This window comes from Daktulosphaira vitifoliae, unplaced genomic scaffold (genome assembly GCF_025091365.1).
Source record: "Daktulosphaira vitifoliae isolate Bord-2020 unplaced genomic scaffold, ASM2509136v1 Scaffold_2, whole genome shotgun sequence".
Classification (NCBI taxonomy): domain Eukaryota; kingdom Metazoa; phylum Arthropoda; class Insecta; order Hemiptera; family Phylloxeridae; genus Daktulosphaira; species Daktulosphaira vitifoliae.
Genome location: NW_026099573.1, coordinates 19,307,411 through 19,325,525, shown reverse-complemented (window position 1 = coordinate 19,325,525; position 18,115 = coordinate 19,307,411). Strand labels below are relative to the sequence as shown.

Sequence of the window (18,115 nt, the reverse complement as noted above, 5' to 3'; positions counted from 1 at the left end):
ATTTTGTATTTAAAAACAAATATTTTTCTAAATACTATTAAATGAGCTCTATTTTATCCCTCTTCGTCATCATTTAGTAAAACGATATTGGTAAGTTTAAAAATTTATATTCATCGATTTAATAATAAAAATTGTATGACCAATTCTTTCATTGCTTCCCTTTTTTCACGGTTATTAAATAGTGTTATTAATAAGTCTTGTAGTTAAATATCAATTTGTCGTTTAATTAGCTACAATAAAATATTAAAATACCACATCAAAATTTGTTTGTCATAATAAACCTTGTACTTTTTGATTGACTGTTTACTTATCGATTAATAACACTTTTAAATAAATTTTTATACAACAATTTATTACTTTTTAAAATTTTGCAATTTTAATACAAACATTTTTCTTTAACTTTGATGTTCAATTTATTAAAATGATTCATATTAAATCTACTAAAAATGAATCCAAACATTTAAACATGTATTTATATATTTCAGGTACAAAAAATACTACAATTGATATTAATTAATTTTAAAATTCATATTAAATCTAACAATTGTTTTATTTTTTAACATGATAATAATTTTTATTAAAGAATTCATTTTTTTTTGATAAACAGAAATATTTGGGTCATTATATGACTAAAATATTTTTATGTGATTATATTATAAAGACAACCTTAAACGTTTTATAAATAATTTATTCAGCTTGATAATTAAAACAGTTATTTATTCTAATGAAATTAAGTATTCATATACATATAAATATTATATATAAAATGGTTTCTCATAGGAGCCATATAATATAGGCTCAGTATAAAATATGTTATTTGATTTAAAAAATTGTAAAAATTACCTCCAGGTAAATAAGAAAATTTACATAAATTAAGACAAGAATTTACACGCTATGATTATAAATATATAATATTTACAATAATAAACTAATTAAACAGAATTAATAACAATAGTGATATAAAATTAATACAACAAAATAAATCCAAAAAATGCCATAAAAGAGGAATGACAATGAAATACTACCCAAAACAGCTACAAGCAAGAAATATATCAAATCAATTTAATATAAGACGCCAGTAAAAATTATAAAAGCAAGTCATTCAATAGGAGACTTGAGCAAATCACAATACTGATTTAGTGCTTCAGTTAAAGAATCTGTCACTTGAGGTGAATTAGTAGTAATTTTTATACATTGAACAAGTGACGGATAAAGCCCAACCAGTTGTTCCCAAATAGCTTTATTTACTAGAATAAAATAAAAAACAAATTTACAAATTGTATAGATTTCCATTTAAAAACAATTAAATTGATTAATTAAATATTTGATTTTACCTTTATCAGGTGTCTTTTTTAGTGAAATTATAAGTGTTGCAATGGCTTTTAACACAAATGATATTTCTGACATTCTATATCTAAAAGACATGTATAGTGTAAAATACAAATCTATTTAAGAAGTTTTTGATTTTTTAAATTAAATTTATGTATATATATACATATACCTTATAACTAAAGGTCCGAATTTAATTTTTTACATATTTTCTTGGGGTGCTCACAGTAAAATGGTGTGTGTAATCTCAACAATTTGTGAAGCTTTTAATTAAATAGTAAAAATTTTATTCTATATTTGGAGAATATTTTATTTAAGATAAATATTTAGAATACAAAAGAGTATAAATGAATATATTGATTAATTTGTAATATTTGTTTTTGTAATTGTGTTATAATTTACTTTCTTATACAATTGAACTAATCTTGAGGGTACTATCATAAAAAAATTGAGTTTGAAAAATAAGGACCACCCTAACATATAGTTTGTATGGAATGTGGGTGGAGTTTATGTACACTAATACAAATCGCTACATACCTACTCTATATATTAAAATGGTTGTAAAACAATGAGTACTAGTTTTTCTTATTTAATATCAAATTTATTGTAAGAAAAAATTATTTTTAAGGGTATTTAAGGGTAATTTTCGAAAGTTAAATGGGAATTTATAATTATTTTTTTATTATCAGATGGAGAATTTTGATGTGTACATTTTTATAAAAAAATTATTATTTATTAAAAATATTGTGGCTAGTAATCTTAATAAATTACACTCTATAATAAAAATTATGCTTTAAACGTAGTCTAAAAAAGCAATATTTTTTTTTAGTGTCAACGAAATGATAATTGGATTAAAAGTTATAAGCATTATCAGTGAGATCTGAGAAACTATATACTTGTTTGTTTGCTACAACAACACAATACAAAAAACATGACTATACACAAATCAAGTTTGAAAATTTAATTTACAATTAGATGATGACAAATTATGTTCCAATTTTATATTTATTTACTAGCTCATTTTAATGAAATCTGAGTATTATAATAAACTCTTTTCATGCTTTTAATTCTTACCTACAACAAATTATTATTATAAAATTAAGTTATTATAAATTTTTTAACTTATGATAATAATGATAAAGCAGTTAAGTCGCAACTGACACCTAACGATAAATTTTTTTACGTTCACTTATGTCGTTTAACTAGTATAAAGAAATATTATGAAATAGTATTTTAAGTATTACTATTTGCAAATAACTCAAAAATTACAATTTTTGTATTATGACATTGTTGTACCAAATAAGTAATATACATCTAATGTAATATAATATATATATATATATTATATAACAAAATTATTTAATATAATGTAATGTATAAAAATTCTAAAAAAAAAAAATAAAAAAAAAAAACCAATTTAATAATGTTTACCTAGGTAAAGGACATTTTCCTGTTAAACTTTGGTCATGACAATATTTTTTTACAACTTCTTGAAAACGATGCAAAAGAGCCGTCACTGCTAATTTTCCAGTTATAGCTTCAGTATTTTCATCTTCAATAGAACTATTGATAAGAAATAAATTTCCATTGTCTGCTGAAATCCCATCTACAAGTGAAAATTGCAACAAAGTTTCAAAACACACTTTAGCAAATTCTTCTCTTAATCGGCTGTCTACTTCATAGCCTAACAAAAATAGCATTCAAATATATAAAAGTAGTTTTTTGTAGTAATAAATATTATTCTTAATAATTTTAATAACTATTAAATTCTGGTTGCTTAGTTTCATACCATAAGAATAATTATTCTGAGTTGATAGTACAGATCCCTTATTAAGTAATACTACAATTCTCATTATGAATTCTCGTGGCACATTAGTCGCTTGAGATAAAACTTCATCTTTAAGAAATTCAACCAATTGACAGTCAATAACTTCATTTTCATTAGCTTCATCAACTTTTTGGTGTTTTGAAGGTAATCTAAAAGAGCACAAATAAATAGTAAAACATTTTTTTTTAGTTAATAATTTAATTAAATTTACATTTTTGGAAATAGAATGTTTTCTAGTAAAGTACCCAAAGGTGACCAAATCAATTGAAAATCTCGATAATTATTTCTAGCAAGAGGTATTCCTATAGATAAAATACTCATTAAGCTCACAACACAAAGCTTCCATGTATTTTGGTGGCCAGGTTCATAACGTTTAGCTAAAGGTATTGAAAAAACCTAAAAAATATAGATAATACAAATTAAATTAAATTAAAATTTCATAAAAAAAATTGAATATATAATAACATACATCAAGAATTTGCTTCAGAATATTGCCTTGTATAACAACTGGTTCAGCAGCTGATATTTGATAGAGATTAACAGCCATCAGAATAGACTTTTCACCAAACGCAATAAAATTTATGTCATACTATAAAATAATACATATTTTCATATATAATTTATTTATTAAATATATTTTTTTAAACCAAACCTTTTGATCAGATGTTCGAGAACCATTTAATTGTTCAGGGTAACAATAAACAAAACGGCAAAATTTTAACACTTGTTCAAATAGAGGACAAATGAATTTATTTAATGTATCCCTATTGGTTAGTGTTTCTTTTTGTAGTAATTCTAAGCAGTTTAATATTTCTTCTTGTAAACGAGTTAGAGCCATGTTGTCTGAAAGAACTGTTGGAGACATTTCACCACGAACTGGGTATTCAGCTGCTTCATCCAAAATGCGAAAGAAATTAATTAAATCTGTTTCTGAAAAACTAATCAAAAAAAATTCAACACATAATAGTATAACAGATAATATTTTTATAACATTTCAAACCTCATTTTAATATGAACAAAAATACAAGGAAAAATTTGAACTAGAGCTGTTAAAAAAGCCTGAGGTGGTATGCGATCGGATTGATTATTTTCAGTAGCTATTCTTAACCAAACTTTCCAAGTAATTGTCCATATTTCTATGGGTATTTCTATGTGATTTTCAGATTTACTTATATCATTATCATTATCCAATTCTTTAGTATCATTCACATAAAGTAATTCATGTAAAGAACGCAAAGCCGCTAGAGAAACCTGAGTATATTTATCAAAAGAAATTTAATTACAAATTAAACATATAAAATTATCAAATTTTATGAAACAAAATAAAATTGATATTTAAAAATAATTAAATTATTAAAGAATCATACAAACATTTTATAATTAATAATCTAAATTTATATTAACCATACTATTATACATTAAACATTTCAGAATATATAGCTAAATTACAAAAAAAAAAAAAAAAGAAAGGAAAACATTAGACCTACTAATTGAACATTTTTTAGCTTCGATGCAAAGCTGAGAAGGTGTTAATTTTACTATGTGAAAAAAGTTCAACAAATTTATTAAATATTTATTCATATATTATACTAATACATCATAAAACTAGTAATGAAGATAAAAATAAGGAAATAAAAGTTCATTTTGCTTTTGGAATAATCCACCAATTTTTTAAAATTAAACACTATCTACAGATTTGCATCGATGTTTCTTATGATAGTGATTTTAATCACTGTCAGATTAAATCTATACCCAACTATGCCACGTCCTCACTTTGCAACAGTATTTTTTTTTTTTAAATAATTTTTTTGAAATTATTAAAATTAACTACAGAATTTTTTTTCAAATAAAAGCTGTTAACACAGCTGCAAAGTGTTATTAATATTTTAAATAACATTCTATATATAATTATTTTCATTATTTTTTTATACAATAAAAAATTTATTTCAAGGAATAACAAATACAATTTTTTTTTTTAAATTGTTAAAATTTAAAATTTCTTAATATATTTTATGAAATTTTTTTAAGGCAAACAAGAAGCCATCCATAAATTACATCACACGGATTTTAAAACTTTTAAACCCCTCTCCCCGTCCTTGTCACAAGTTGTCACATTTTTAGAACTCCCTCCCCCCTGAAGTGATATCACACATTTTTTAACTTATATATGTATTTAAAAATAAACTTTTTCATAAAGTATTGACTTCATCTTGTACGTTTTTTTTTTTTTTTTTTTCAGCACAGGCTGCAATGTAGGCCGTTTCGCTGCGCTACTGTGTCGGTTGGATCGGGCTCTGCGGGGCTACGAAACGTCGGCACGAGCGCAGTTTCCCTAGCTCGAGGAATCGCGTGCAACCTCAGGTTGCGGATAGAGGAACGGCCTGACGGGAGCAGTGCTCCTGGAGGTTCGGAGTATCGGTGCTCAAGCCGACCAGCTGACCGCCAAAATTCGGGAAGCGTTGGACGGCATGGACGTCCACGTACACCGCCCAGCGAATTCTGTGTCGTTTATGTTGTTGGACGTGGAGGAGGACGTCGTAGGGTCGTTGACCGTTATCCTCTCAAAAGAGGGAGCAACGGCGACCGCCGGTTCGGTGTCAGTCCGACTGCACGGGAGTGGCAAGGGCCGCTTCGCGTGATGCCCATTAGGGCTGCGCAACCGCTAGTAGGGTTGACACGGCTACGGGTGGGTTGGGCACGTACCGGTCCGGGTCCTAAAAAACAAGGGACCGCGCTGTTACAAGTGCCTCGAGAGGGGGTACATGCAGACGCCTGCAGCGGTCCCAACCGGACCGGTTCGTGCTTCTCGTAAAGGGGAGTGGGCTACCTCGGGCAGGGACTTCCCGAAGAAGGTGGGAGGACCGGAGAAGCCTACCTAAGGTATCATCTCCTGTCCTCTCGCTACTGTGTGTATTCTGTATTTTTGTGAATTTTTATGCCAACCCACAGCAAAGCCCTACCCCTACCTCCACGCAGTGCGACCTGGACAACGCAAGAGCTCATTGGGATTAAATTCCGGACCAGCTGGTCGACGTGGTTCTTTAATACCTCCACCTGAAGAGTTAGGAAGACGTCCTAGTTTAATTATCAGTGATGAAGTAAGTTGTATCCATAGATCGTATCACCTAAATTAGGTGATTCTTAAAGATTACTATTCTTTATTTTTTTATTTCAACTTCTACCTTGCTATATCTTATATATTCTTTACTTTAAATAGTTTTCTATTCCGATTTGTTTTAATATCCTTAGAGCTCAGTAGATGAAGATCATTGCCATATTATAGTTTTCACTTTTAATTGCTTTTCACTTATAATACTTAATTTAACAATAAGTAATTTAATTTAAGAAACTGAATCTTCGTAGTCAAAATCTATAGGCTAACGGGGGAGGCTACGTCGTGTTGTTGTGACTCAGCTCTTAATTAATTTCGGGTTGAATTACAACACGGCGGTTTGAGTTTTAATGCGACGTTGGACGTCCTGAAGAAATACCTCACGGTATTTCCAGAGCGTCCAACAATATGAAAAAAAAAAAAAAAGGCTGCACTGTATATATTAAAAAGTCTGCGGTGAAGACTACCTAGATCAATCTTTTTATTCATTTTAAAATTATTTAATAAATTAAAAATATTAAAATAGTTTAACGGAGAAAACTATGACTGTCACTCAGCGAACGTATACTATTAGCGAGGCGCAACAATTGTGTGCATGCTGATACGGTTCAGCTGCGATCTTATGTACGGGTTTTGGATGACCGGCAGTGTTATCCATCAGTATAATATTAGTATATTACTATACTGGTAATTTATTTTTAGAATTAACTATGTGTACGCTCGTTGTTATCTCTAGCTACATAATACTAAATACTACTAAATACTGTATATACTAAATGTGTTTTAGTATTTTAAATTCGTAATCAGTTGCTATAATCAGTTGCTATAATAGTATAATCGATATTATTATTTTCATTTCTATTTTCTACTGCGACTTTTAAAATAATAATACGTGTATTGTGTTTTATTTTATTATATTTAATTTGACAATTTATTATACCTATAACTAGTGGTATTATATTTAAAGTCGCACCTACACCACCAACACCCACAAACTACCACTGCGTGAGAGATAACCTAATAGCGAGAGTGCTTAATTATTTATAAATATAGATCAAGTTCGAACATTTTTTATTCACATATAAATTTTGTGTTTTAGTATTTTAAATTTTAATATGTGACTTCACAAAGCTTTTGACTCCCCTGCCCCTTGTCATACTATGTCACATTTAGGTGATACCCTCCCTCCTATTAACGTGTGACGTAATTTATAGATGGCCCCAACTAGTTAAAAATAAACAAATTTTGGTAACACATCAAAATAAAAATTTAAACTGTTACCTCCATATTTCTATTTGTAGCAGCATTTTCTAAAAATTCCAATAAATATGACCATGCTTTTACAAAGTCTCCAACTTTACATAAAGTATATTTTTCGGTATTAAAAACTCGAGCTAAACCATACAATGTAGAGACCTAATAATAATTAAGTTTAAAAATAGTGTTCTAATAGTGAAAAAACATATATTAGTTTTTAATACTTGAGTTTCAGCCCATTGTTTTTGATCTGTATTACGAGAATGATGAATAAGAATATTTCTACCTGATTCTACTTTAGTGTCACTGGCTGAATTACATAATGATTGAACTTTGGTCATCAAAGGGAATAATACCTTTCAAATAAATTTTAATACTAAAAATTATGCCAAAGGTTTTATTTAGAAAAATTATAAATATTTTACCTGCCACAAAACAGCATTCCAAGATGATGGATTGAGCATTCCTCCGTGAGCTGATATGGTTGAAAAAAGTGTTTGTCCAGCTGATTTTCGTACTGCTGGTCTAGGGTCAATGCATAATTCACCTAGTTTATTTCAAAAATAAATTAAATTATCATTAGAATATTATCATTTAAATTTTTATTGGTTGTTAAAATACCTAATTTTGTAAATAAACACATCCAAAGTTTATCAAATTCTGGCATTTCAGATACCCCTGGAAAATCAGGAAATACAACCGATCCATCACTAAGTGATTGAGATAATTTATCTTTATTTTGATAAAAGTAATCTGCTACATTCCACTGTACAGACATAAAAAAAATTATGAATGCAAGGAGGTATAATCATTAATTACTGATTTTTTAATTAAAATAGAAACATAATTTACCATTAATCCAACAGCTGTTAAAGAAATATTCAATTCTCGAGTTTGCAAACCAAATTTTGATGTGGTTTCCAAACAAAGAGGTAAGCACTTCCAAGGCATCAGCGGTAAAAAGTCAGTAACAACTAATTGGAGGCATTGAAATGCAATTCTTATTAAATTTTCACTAAAACCAAAATCTATCAGCTATCATTGCTATAAATTTTAAGCTACAATTATTAATATACCCATGCCTGTCAGAAACTGCACCAACAATATTAAGAACCAATGGCCATCCATGTGATAAAGTTTCTCCAGATCCATGTAAAACTTGTAAAACACACTCCAATTGTCTTTGCCTTACATCACCATGCATTACACAAGATAATTCTGATAAAGGACTTAATAATAATGTTTGTAAACGCTAAAAATTAAAAATATAAAATTTTATTTATACAAACGTACATAATATAAAACAAAAAATTGTATAAGTTAAAATTATACACATTAAAACGATATACATTAAAAAATTATTTAATAAAAATAGAATATAATACCTGATTTTCTTTTAAAGGTGGCTGATATTTATACTGCAAAGCTGCTTTCACTAAATAAGTTATCGCTTCAACACCCCATTCACGCATTCGTATATGTGGATGTTGACACACTTCTAACATATGATTAGTTAAAGGCCTCCATAAAATTTCTATTCGAGATAAATTTACTAGGCCAGTTTCCAATAGTTTTGCTACAGCAAATAGAGATGGTTCCTAATGTGAACATATTAAGTTACTACTCAATAGATTTTAATTGTTCTCAAGACATACTCTATTACAATATGCTAATTCCATTGCTTCATGAGATAATTTACAAAGAGCATCAATTAAGTGGTGTAAAGCAACATCATTTAAATAACAACTTGATTCAAATAAACGACTAAGCATTGTTGATAAAACTGGCAAATCAGCTATAACAGCAGTTGTTATAACAGCATTAGCATCAGATCCTGGGCGACTTGCTTTTAAACTTCCACCAGTCGAAGGTTTCAAACCAAGAATCCATACAAGATGCTAATAAAAATAATTATTTAATTCTAAAATTAAATAAATTAAGTTAAAAATTAATAATTGTATGAATAACCTGCAGTGTTGTTAATACAAGGTGCCATGAAGAACCTAATATTGAGCCATGACAATGTGATAACACTAATAGAGCTCTCATGCACTGCAAATTTTTAGCAGTAAGCATAACAGGTCCTTGATTGTGAACTTGAATATTTTAAGAAAATTATTTAATAAAAATAAAATGAATAACTATTATATAATTCAATAATTTACCAGAAGTTGTTAATGCTAACGTAGCTAAAGGTGTACCCACAGCAACTACTTGTTGTTTATAATCTGACTCTGAACCATACATAGAGTTATACTGAGGTTCATCAGAATTATTAGAAAACTGAATACCTAAAAAATCAAAGAATCTTATTATTTAGTTTATTATTAAAACTAAACATTTTCTACAATTAGAATAAAGTTATTTTATAAATTATAGAAACTTTACTGAAATTTTTTTTATTCAAAAATATTTGTTTAGAAACGTTGCTTAAAAGGAAGTATATTAAAGGAACATTTTTCGTAAATATTTTATTTTATTTGTTCTACTAAGCAGGGTGTGGAATGGATATTTTTGCGAATTCATTCATTATCGAATGAATAAATTATAGTAAGTTTAACTTCTGATGTCTTATGAACTTTATTCTATGTCAATTAAATTATATAAAATTCATGAAAGTCAGTTTATTCCCCTTGTAAGATATTTTAAAATAAAATACATAACCCAGAATTTATCATAAAAATAGCATATTTTCGAATACAATAGACATTTACCTCAAGAAGAAAATCTATATTTCGAATTTTTTTTTTTTCATAGTTAAGTATATAATATAAGCTTTAATTTAAGATTAAATATAAGTGTCAATATTTCCGGAACATTTTCCAAAATTAAGTTGAAAAAGCTTAACTTGTGTGTGAAAATTGATTTGTTGAATCCCCTGTGGTCAGGTTTACAGTCAGATTTTCAAAAAATGTATATCAAATAAAAGAAAAATATTATAGGTTTCAATATAAAAAAAAATGATTTTAAATTTTATATTTTTCAAAAAGTTATGGTAGTTTTAAGTATTAAAATATTTCATGTTAAACAGTGATTTTTACATAAAAATTACATTTTTCGTTAAATTCCACGGTTATTTTCTCATAGAAGAATAGGTGTCACGACAAATTTTATATTTTAAACTTATAGTATTTATTGTAAGCTTTAATTTGACATATGTATAAAGGATGCAGTATTTCCAGAACATTTTTAAAAGTTAGATTGAAAAAATTGATTTTAGTGAAAAAGTTGCTAGTTTAAAGTAAAGGTTCAGTTAAGTAAGGCAAATTTAAAAAAATGTATATTAAATGAAAGGAAAATAATTAAGGTTTTAATAATAAAAAAATGTTATTTTGATTTGTTAATATTTCAATAAGTACAAAAAACATCACGATAGAAGATGATTCTTTTCGCAAATATTACATTTTTTGCTGAATTTCGGCGGCCATTTGCACATAGAAGAAAAGGTGTCTGGACAAATTTTTTTTTTTTTTTAACTTATAGTATTTGTTATAAGCTTTAAATTAACATATGTTTAAAGGATGCAGTATTTCCGGAACATTTTCAAAAGTTAGGTTGAAAAAGTTCTACTTTTTATACGCATGACATAAGTTTTGAACACCCTCTGTATAAGGAAAAATAGTCCATAAAAAGTATGCCAAATGAAAGAAGTATATGTAATGTATTAAAAAGAAAAAAAAAATTGTATTGATACATACATTTTTCGAAAAGTTATAGCAATTTAAAGTTGAAAATTTAAAATCGAAAATTTAAACACAAAAATAAAATTTTATAACTACAATAGGTGTTTGCACGTAAAAGATAAGGTGTCGGGCTAAATTTTATATATGTTTAAAAAACGCAGTATTTCCGGAACATTTTCAAAAGTTGCTATTTTAAATCCCCCCTTGTTAGTAGGTTAAGTGTATGATTTTCAAAAAAATGAAATCAAATGAAAGAAAAATATCTAAGGTATCAATATAAAAAAAAATTATGTTTATTTATTCATTTTTGAAAACGTTATGGTAGTTTTAAGAAAAAAAAATGAAAAAAATATTAAAATTTACCAATTTAAAAATTGTAATTTTTTGGGGGATTTTCACTATTTACGGGGAATGAGGGAAAAATTCTTAATTATTGAGAGTAATGTTTTTAACTAGATATGATTTGTGATATTTTGACATATCGTTGAAAGAAATCGGTTCAGTGAGAGCTGAGAAAATGTGGCAACAGACACAAAAAAAAAAACACATCATGGTAAAATTAATACCTTAGACCTTAGTTAATAAAGAATTTTTATTATTCACACCTTATGTCTTATAAAAGTAGTATATAATTTCTTTAAATGGCAATATTAATTGGATAATGATCGAATTAAGAAAATGATTGTTCAAAAACCACTTCTGTGTCAGTATACTTTAGAAGTTTTGAACATTTATATACGAGATGAAAGGAAAAATGTTTAATGATATAAACACTTATATCTGGGCCTCTTTCTCAGTCTACTTTATAAAACCGTTAAAACTTTCAGAAGTTGTTATCAACCAGCCATCTTCTTAACTAGATCATTTTCTATTTTATTAACTAGTTAAACATTTATGATCATTTAAAAAATTAAATTGAATTAATTAAAATTATCTTTAGTGTTTAATTAATTATTATACTAATATTTTTATCTTATAAACAGTAGAATTTAGATTAAATTTTTTAAATATATCTGTGAATTGGAAATGTCCTTTGAAAACAGAAATGTACTTTAAGGAGGTAATGTGATAGTACTGTCATTAGAAAACCCAAATTGATCATTTTATACCTTTTTTTTAAATTAAACTAAAATTATAAAAAAAACACTTTATAAAATATCATTAGGTTAAAACTATTATCATACAATAGATACTGCATATCGATTTTCATACAATTTGATTTTTAAATATAAACAGTAAAAAAAATCATACAACATACCTATGGACTGTATAGATGTGTTCAAAACTGTCAAAGTATAATGTGGCGGTAAGCACGCTTTACATACAGTTGTAATGAATGCATCTCTTGGCACTTGAAGGTCTAGTAGGCCACAAAGACTAATGTACACTTGCATTGATTTTAAAATGTTTTCCATAATACTTTCATCAGTACTGTAAAAAAAGAAGAAAGTTTTAAACAATTAAAATACTAGATATAAATACTAGTACAACAAACCATGATTCCATTAATGGGCTGAATGCACTTAACAACCCACACCAGCTTGAATCAATAAGTTGTTTATGTAATTCTATTTTTTTATTTACAGTTGGTTCGATAACACCATTTGTTTCATTAGTTATAGAAGTAACTCCTGAATTTATTATTGTTAAAGGTGCAGCAGTTGTGTTTATAATATGTACTTCATCCAAATTTTCACCACTTATAATATCTGGTTGAACTTCTATTTGAATGGCACGGACTGCATCAATTAAACATGCATATGCAACTGAAATACCATAGCCATCAGGTATGGGTGGTGGCTCAATTTTATCATTCATATCTAAGCTAAAATAAGAAAATAAAATTAAGATAATCATTTATTTTTATTTTCTATAGTATTACTAAATTGATTTAGCTTGACCAGTTGGAAAATTAATAACAATAGGTAACCATAAGCCTCTGAAAAAAAAGCCTGGTTGAGGTGATACTCCAGGTCCAACTGGCATTCCAGCTAATACTGTAGGTGGTTGACCCTGTGCAGAAGGATTACCTGTAAATAATGAATATTTTTCAGTAATCGATACATAAAATTGACTTATAAACATACCAATATTATTTATCATCATAGGAGATGGATTTAAAAATAATGATTGTACATAGTTTCCCAACGAATTTACAATATCATGAAATATTTTAGTACTATGCATTTTTAAATCATAGCAAGCACAGAATGAAGCTAACAAATCTTGTTCGACAATTAACCTATGTAACACTTCTAATGCAACTGATCGTTGCCACATAGGTTTATCTGGATCCAAAAACTTAACAATTAATGATAGAAAAATTTCACATTCAGTAGTCTGTAAAAATTTTAAATTATTTATTAGTCATGAAAATTTAACAACTCTGAATTATTTTTCTTACTAGTAATTTATGATATTTTCTAATTAAAATTGAAACAACTCGTATTAATCTAATAGTAATAGGAAAGTGAGGTTTATCCAATGGTGCAACTTGATGGGGCTGAATATTAGATGATGAAACAGAACCACTGCCAGTCATTCTGTACTTGATGTTAGGGGAAAATAATTTAATTACTAAAGCACATACTCTTTCTTTTAAAAGAAAATTGAATTCAGGATGCTGTCAACATAAAAATGATATAAGTAATCTAATATAAAATCAATTATAAAAGAAAAATAAATTGTTTTTCATACTTTAAAGAAAACTGACTGAAAATCAGCTAACACAGATTCTAGTAACTCTAATCCAAATGTTCTGGTCATTTCAGTCATACCGATAAGCCAATAAGGATGATCTGTATTGACCAACTGAACAAGATCCTAGTTATAAAAAAAATTTCTTTTATTTTAGTTTTATAATCATTTCTGTGAGAACTACTAATGTATAACAGTAATTTATTAATTTATATTTCAAGAGCATAACACTAAGATAACTCTCACATTCAAATTTGAGCTTTGAAAATTCATAAATATTTCATAAAATAAAATTTTATGAATAATTGACCAACTTGATTTTTTTTTAATACTTCAGAATTTTATAATTCTTAATAATTAATTTTTTTTATAAAAACTATTGTGGCTTATTTAATAATTTATAACTAAAAAGTCCCAATAATTTTCATAAAAATTTAGATTAAGTTATTCTAACACTATGCTCTTATCAAATATTTTCTAAAATATGTAACTAAATACTAACATGATACTTACTTGAAACATGAGATAAGCATCTGCTGCACAGGGTTTCAATCGTTTTGGCGACACACTAGATAAAACTTTAAGCTCATCAAAATTTACTTCAATGTGATTCTGTTCATTGCTCTCACTATTATCAGTTTGCTGATCTTCATGAATTACTCGTTCAAATACTAATGACACTAATTGTCTTACTGTAGCCCCAGCAGTATTTATTATAGTTGAATCTTTGGTAAAATGTAATCTAAAGCAAAGTACTAAATTCTAAAAAAAAAAAAAAATACATTTATACCCACAAATATAAACAGGATTCAAGAACACACAGTTATTTAAAAATTCTTATTTCATCCCTAATTTTTTAGCCATTCTCTCCCTTCCCAAAAAAAAAAAAATGTATATTATTAATAGTTATAATAAGATATAATTTACTTTAAGTATTAAATAATATTTATTTATGGTTATAATTACCCTTGCAAGTGTTTCACCATGTACTATAGAATTTGTAGTTAATAAAAGAGTAACACTTTGTAAAACTTTTACTTGTTCAGTCCCAGATTCCATTAGCATCCATAAAGTATCTGTTATGTATCTAGCACCTTTTTGATCAACTGCTTGATAAGTTATTAATTTTTGAATCATACCTAAGCACATCTATAAATTTATAAAAAAAGATTCATTTTGTAATTAAAAGTCTGCTTTATTTCATTTACAAATTAAATTAGTCAACAATTAGACTATATTTATATGATAATCTATAGATAATTCTCCAAAATTATTTAAATAACATACATGGGTTATATTTAAGAGCAGATACAATAGGCGTCATTGATGTAATATGTACCCCCAAAAATTAGAATAATTAACTAAAAAAAACAAAAATAGTGATACAGCCCCTCAAAATGTTCTACTATAATATAGGACTTTTTTTTTATACTTAATTACATAGAAAAATCATATATGTTGAAAATTAACAAAATATTATTACCTAAAAATTTGAACTTGACAGTTTGTTGCATAGAGCCCTTTAATTATAATTCAAATTAAGATGAATAAAAACAAAAAACTCTCATAATTTTTTTAAATATCTGTTGAAAATTAACTAAATAATATTCAATCAATTATAAAAAAAAAAATAATATATTTTAATTTTAGTAATTGTAAAGTAATATAAAAGTTTAAATTGAATTAGATTGCAAGAAAAGTAGCACAATTTTTTCTTAATAACTTTATTCAAAAGGTAAACTATTACAATTCACAACTTTTGAAGGTAAGTGAGGTAAAACTATTCTTCAAATATTCATTAAATAAGCATTTCAAAAATGGTATTACTTAAATTTTTAAAATAAAATTAGATAATTATTAAATTAAATACTTGTTTGATTAATCTAACCTTAACAATTTTAGATTCTTTAGTTTCACAGCCTTGGACGATAGGATACAATATTTGATTAATAACATAATAAATTGGAGTTTGCTGATTGTCCGACATAGAATTCCTTAATTTGACAATAGCTTCTTCTGATGCCTGTAAAATAAATAAAATATAGTTAATTATTGTTCAATTTTGAAATAATTTTAAACAGAAATAATACCAAGTAAAAAGTAAAATTACTATCAATTAATAAAATACTCATAAAAATAAAGGTAAACCACATTATTAATATATGTAAAACAAACTTGCCCTAAAATATATTGAATAATAATTTTCTAATTAATAGTCCGTTGTATACCCTTATACTTAATAAAATAAGTATAAAATGCATCAATATATAAAATATTATTAGATAATTAATTCAAATTTCATAATAAGTAGTAAAATGACAAGTCAAAATGGAGTACCTAGACAATTAACAATTAAATTGTTTAAAAAACGGTCATCAAAGAAAAAGCATATTAAAATACAGTTAATTTCTGTTCATTGAATTTTTAATCACCTCCTTGATCTGTGGATATCTTTTTTTCGTCTCCATGGATAAATTTTTGAAGTCATTTTGTAAAACTTCCAATAATTTAGAGCCATCATTTTTAATGCCCCGGTGGGCCATAATACAAATGACCAATAATTAACTCGTAACTCAAACTTATATCATTGCAAATCTATAGTTAATGAGATAAAAATCTGTATTATAACTACTAAAAAATAATTTTTATTATTAGTTTTGAATAGTTAATTATTAAGACGTAAGATTAAATAATAAGTAATAGTTTATACAACATACGTTTCCAGTGTATTCTATCTGATAACTTGAATTTCTGATAAAAGAACAGAATGTAAAAATTGATTACGGTACATTGACAGTAATATCTGAAATCGCTTACTAATACATTAAAAACACCCTGATGTAAAATGTATTGCATCTATAAACGCCAGAAATATATTCATATATCACTTGGTTAACATGCTTATCATTCATGATTTGCATTATTTATTAACTATGGTACATTAATTGTAAGAAAAAATTATGTTAATAAAAGGTTAAAAATGTATTTAATTAGTGTATCAAAGATTTGATGGAAAAACGAAACGTCTTTATACATAATGCATTTTTGAAAATATATTTTTTATCTTTTATCAACATAATATTTAACATGTTTATTAGGAATTTCTTAGTAATTAAAAAATTAAACATTAAAAAATGTCTTACGTTTATTAATACTATCCATATAATTAATTACTGTCATAACATGATAAAAACAATGAAAGTGGTACTTGTTTTTCCTAAACATTTTTTATTTGTATTTTCAAAAACAATTTTCATGCAATTTGAAATGTAAATTAGCCATTATCTTAATCTGTTTTTTTTAAAACCTGGATATATTGAAACTCAAATTTAAATTGTATTTAAATTACAGTAAGATTAAAATTATTTTAGAGAGCATATTAGCTTGAAATTATATCTATGTTATTTTTGATGAAAAAAATTGTTTTTAATTTTTACCTAAAAGTTATTGAATCCATAAATGACCAGATTAAAAAATTATTTTTGATGTTTTGATAAAATTGACATTGTTATGGTATTGGTTTTGATTTTTTATTCCTTTTATAATTTATGAAAAAATTGTCATAAAACCTCAATGATATTAAAAATATTGAAGATTTGGCCAATGTAAATTATTTGATGTATCAGAGTCTCATAATGAGACATTGACCTATTCTTTAAATCGATATGTATTATATAAAGTATATTATTATTATCATAACAGTTCTTTAATATATTGAAGACCTAAATTAGTTGCCTTAGAAACTATGAAGCATACTACTAATATAATATTTTTAGGTCAAGATAAATCTATTTTTTCTTTCCTGAGGCAAGTATAGGAACTTTTTTCAAATTGCAATGAAATGTAATACATAGCAATAAATTAGGAAAAATACTTCAAATGAATAAATTTATTAAAAAAAAATCGTAGCTCATTTAATCATTCTAATGAAAAGGTGTTCTTAAAGTTTTGTCTTAAGTGAGATATACAACTTTACTATAGATTTATTTTGGAGGGGATAGTAAAAAAAATGTCTTATGTATATCTCTCCCAAAAAAAACTATGAATACCACTCCTCTCGAAAGAACGTCCATGTTTCTTAAAAGAGAGGTTTTAAGTATGGATAAATATATGATTTTCGACTGACACAGAAATAACAGATGGTACACTAACAAAAAAAGTAACGCAATACAATAATCCTTGTTATCAAATCTGTTAATTTGCATTTGA

At 26.3% G+C, this 18,115-nt stretch overlaps 1 protein-coding gene across 2 annotated transcripts; it reads right to left on the bottom strand.

The window, feature by feature from the left end:
- Window positions 1-757: 757 nt before the first annotated feature.
- Window positions 758-16,617, bottom strand: LOC126899392 (protein MON2 homolog). 2 transcript variants are annotated; one of them, XM_050674279.1, is made up of 28 exons: window positions 16,339-16,617; window positions 15,795-15,929; window positions 14,873-15,055; window positions 14,420-14,668; window positions 13,907-14,032; window positions 13,614-13,832; window positions 13,297-13,549; window positions 13,092-13,239; window positions 12,705-13,034; window positions 12,468-12,640; window positions 9,692-9,817; window positions 9,495-9,622; window positions 9,182-9,424; window positions 8,912-9,124; window positions 8,603-8,778; window positions 8,379-8,541; window positions 8,148-8,292; window positions 7,952-8,073; window positions 7,751-7,882; window positions 7,551-7,685; window positions 4,158-4,408; window positions 3,810-4,095; window positions 3,627-3,746; window positions 3,369-3,553; window positions 3,119-3,306; window positions 2,761-3,013; window positions 1,335-1,414; window positions 759-1,247 (listed from the first exon to the last, which is right to left on the bottom strand). In XM_050674279.1, exons 1-28 carry the CDS (start codon window positions 16,447-16,449, stop codon window positions 1,099-1,101), a joined length of 5,022 nt encoding a protein of 1,673 aa, XP_050530236.1. In that variant the 5' UTR covers window positions 16,450-16,617; the 3' UTR covers window positions 759-1,098. The 2 variants fall into 2 exon arrangements, with proteins under 2 accessions (XP_050530235.1, XP_050530236.1); XM_050674278.1 differs by having other exon boundaries at window positions 758-1,247; window positions 13,092-13,549.
- Between the last annotated feature and the right edge of the window lie 1,498 nt (window positions 16,618-18,115).

What these genes read in the sequence shown, in the direction of transcription:
- LOC126899392 (XM_050674278.1), bottom strand. Translation starts at nt 16,449, where the DNA reads ATGGCCCACCGGGGCATTAAAAATGATGGCTCTAAATTATTGGAAGTT. An exon ending in AAGAATCTAAAATTGTTAAG is followed by an intron (nt 15,056 to 15,794) that starts GTTAGATTAATC and finishes ATAAATTTATAG; the next exon opens with ATGTGCTTAGGTATGATTCA. An exon ending in CACCTTTAAAAGAAAATCAG is followed by an intron (nt 8,779 to 8,911) that starts GTATTATATTCT and finishes TTTAATTTTTAG; the next exon opens with CGTTTACAAACATTATTATT.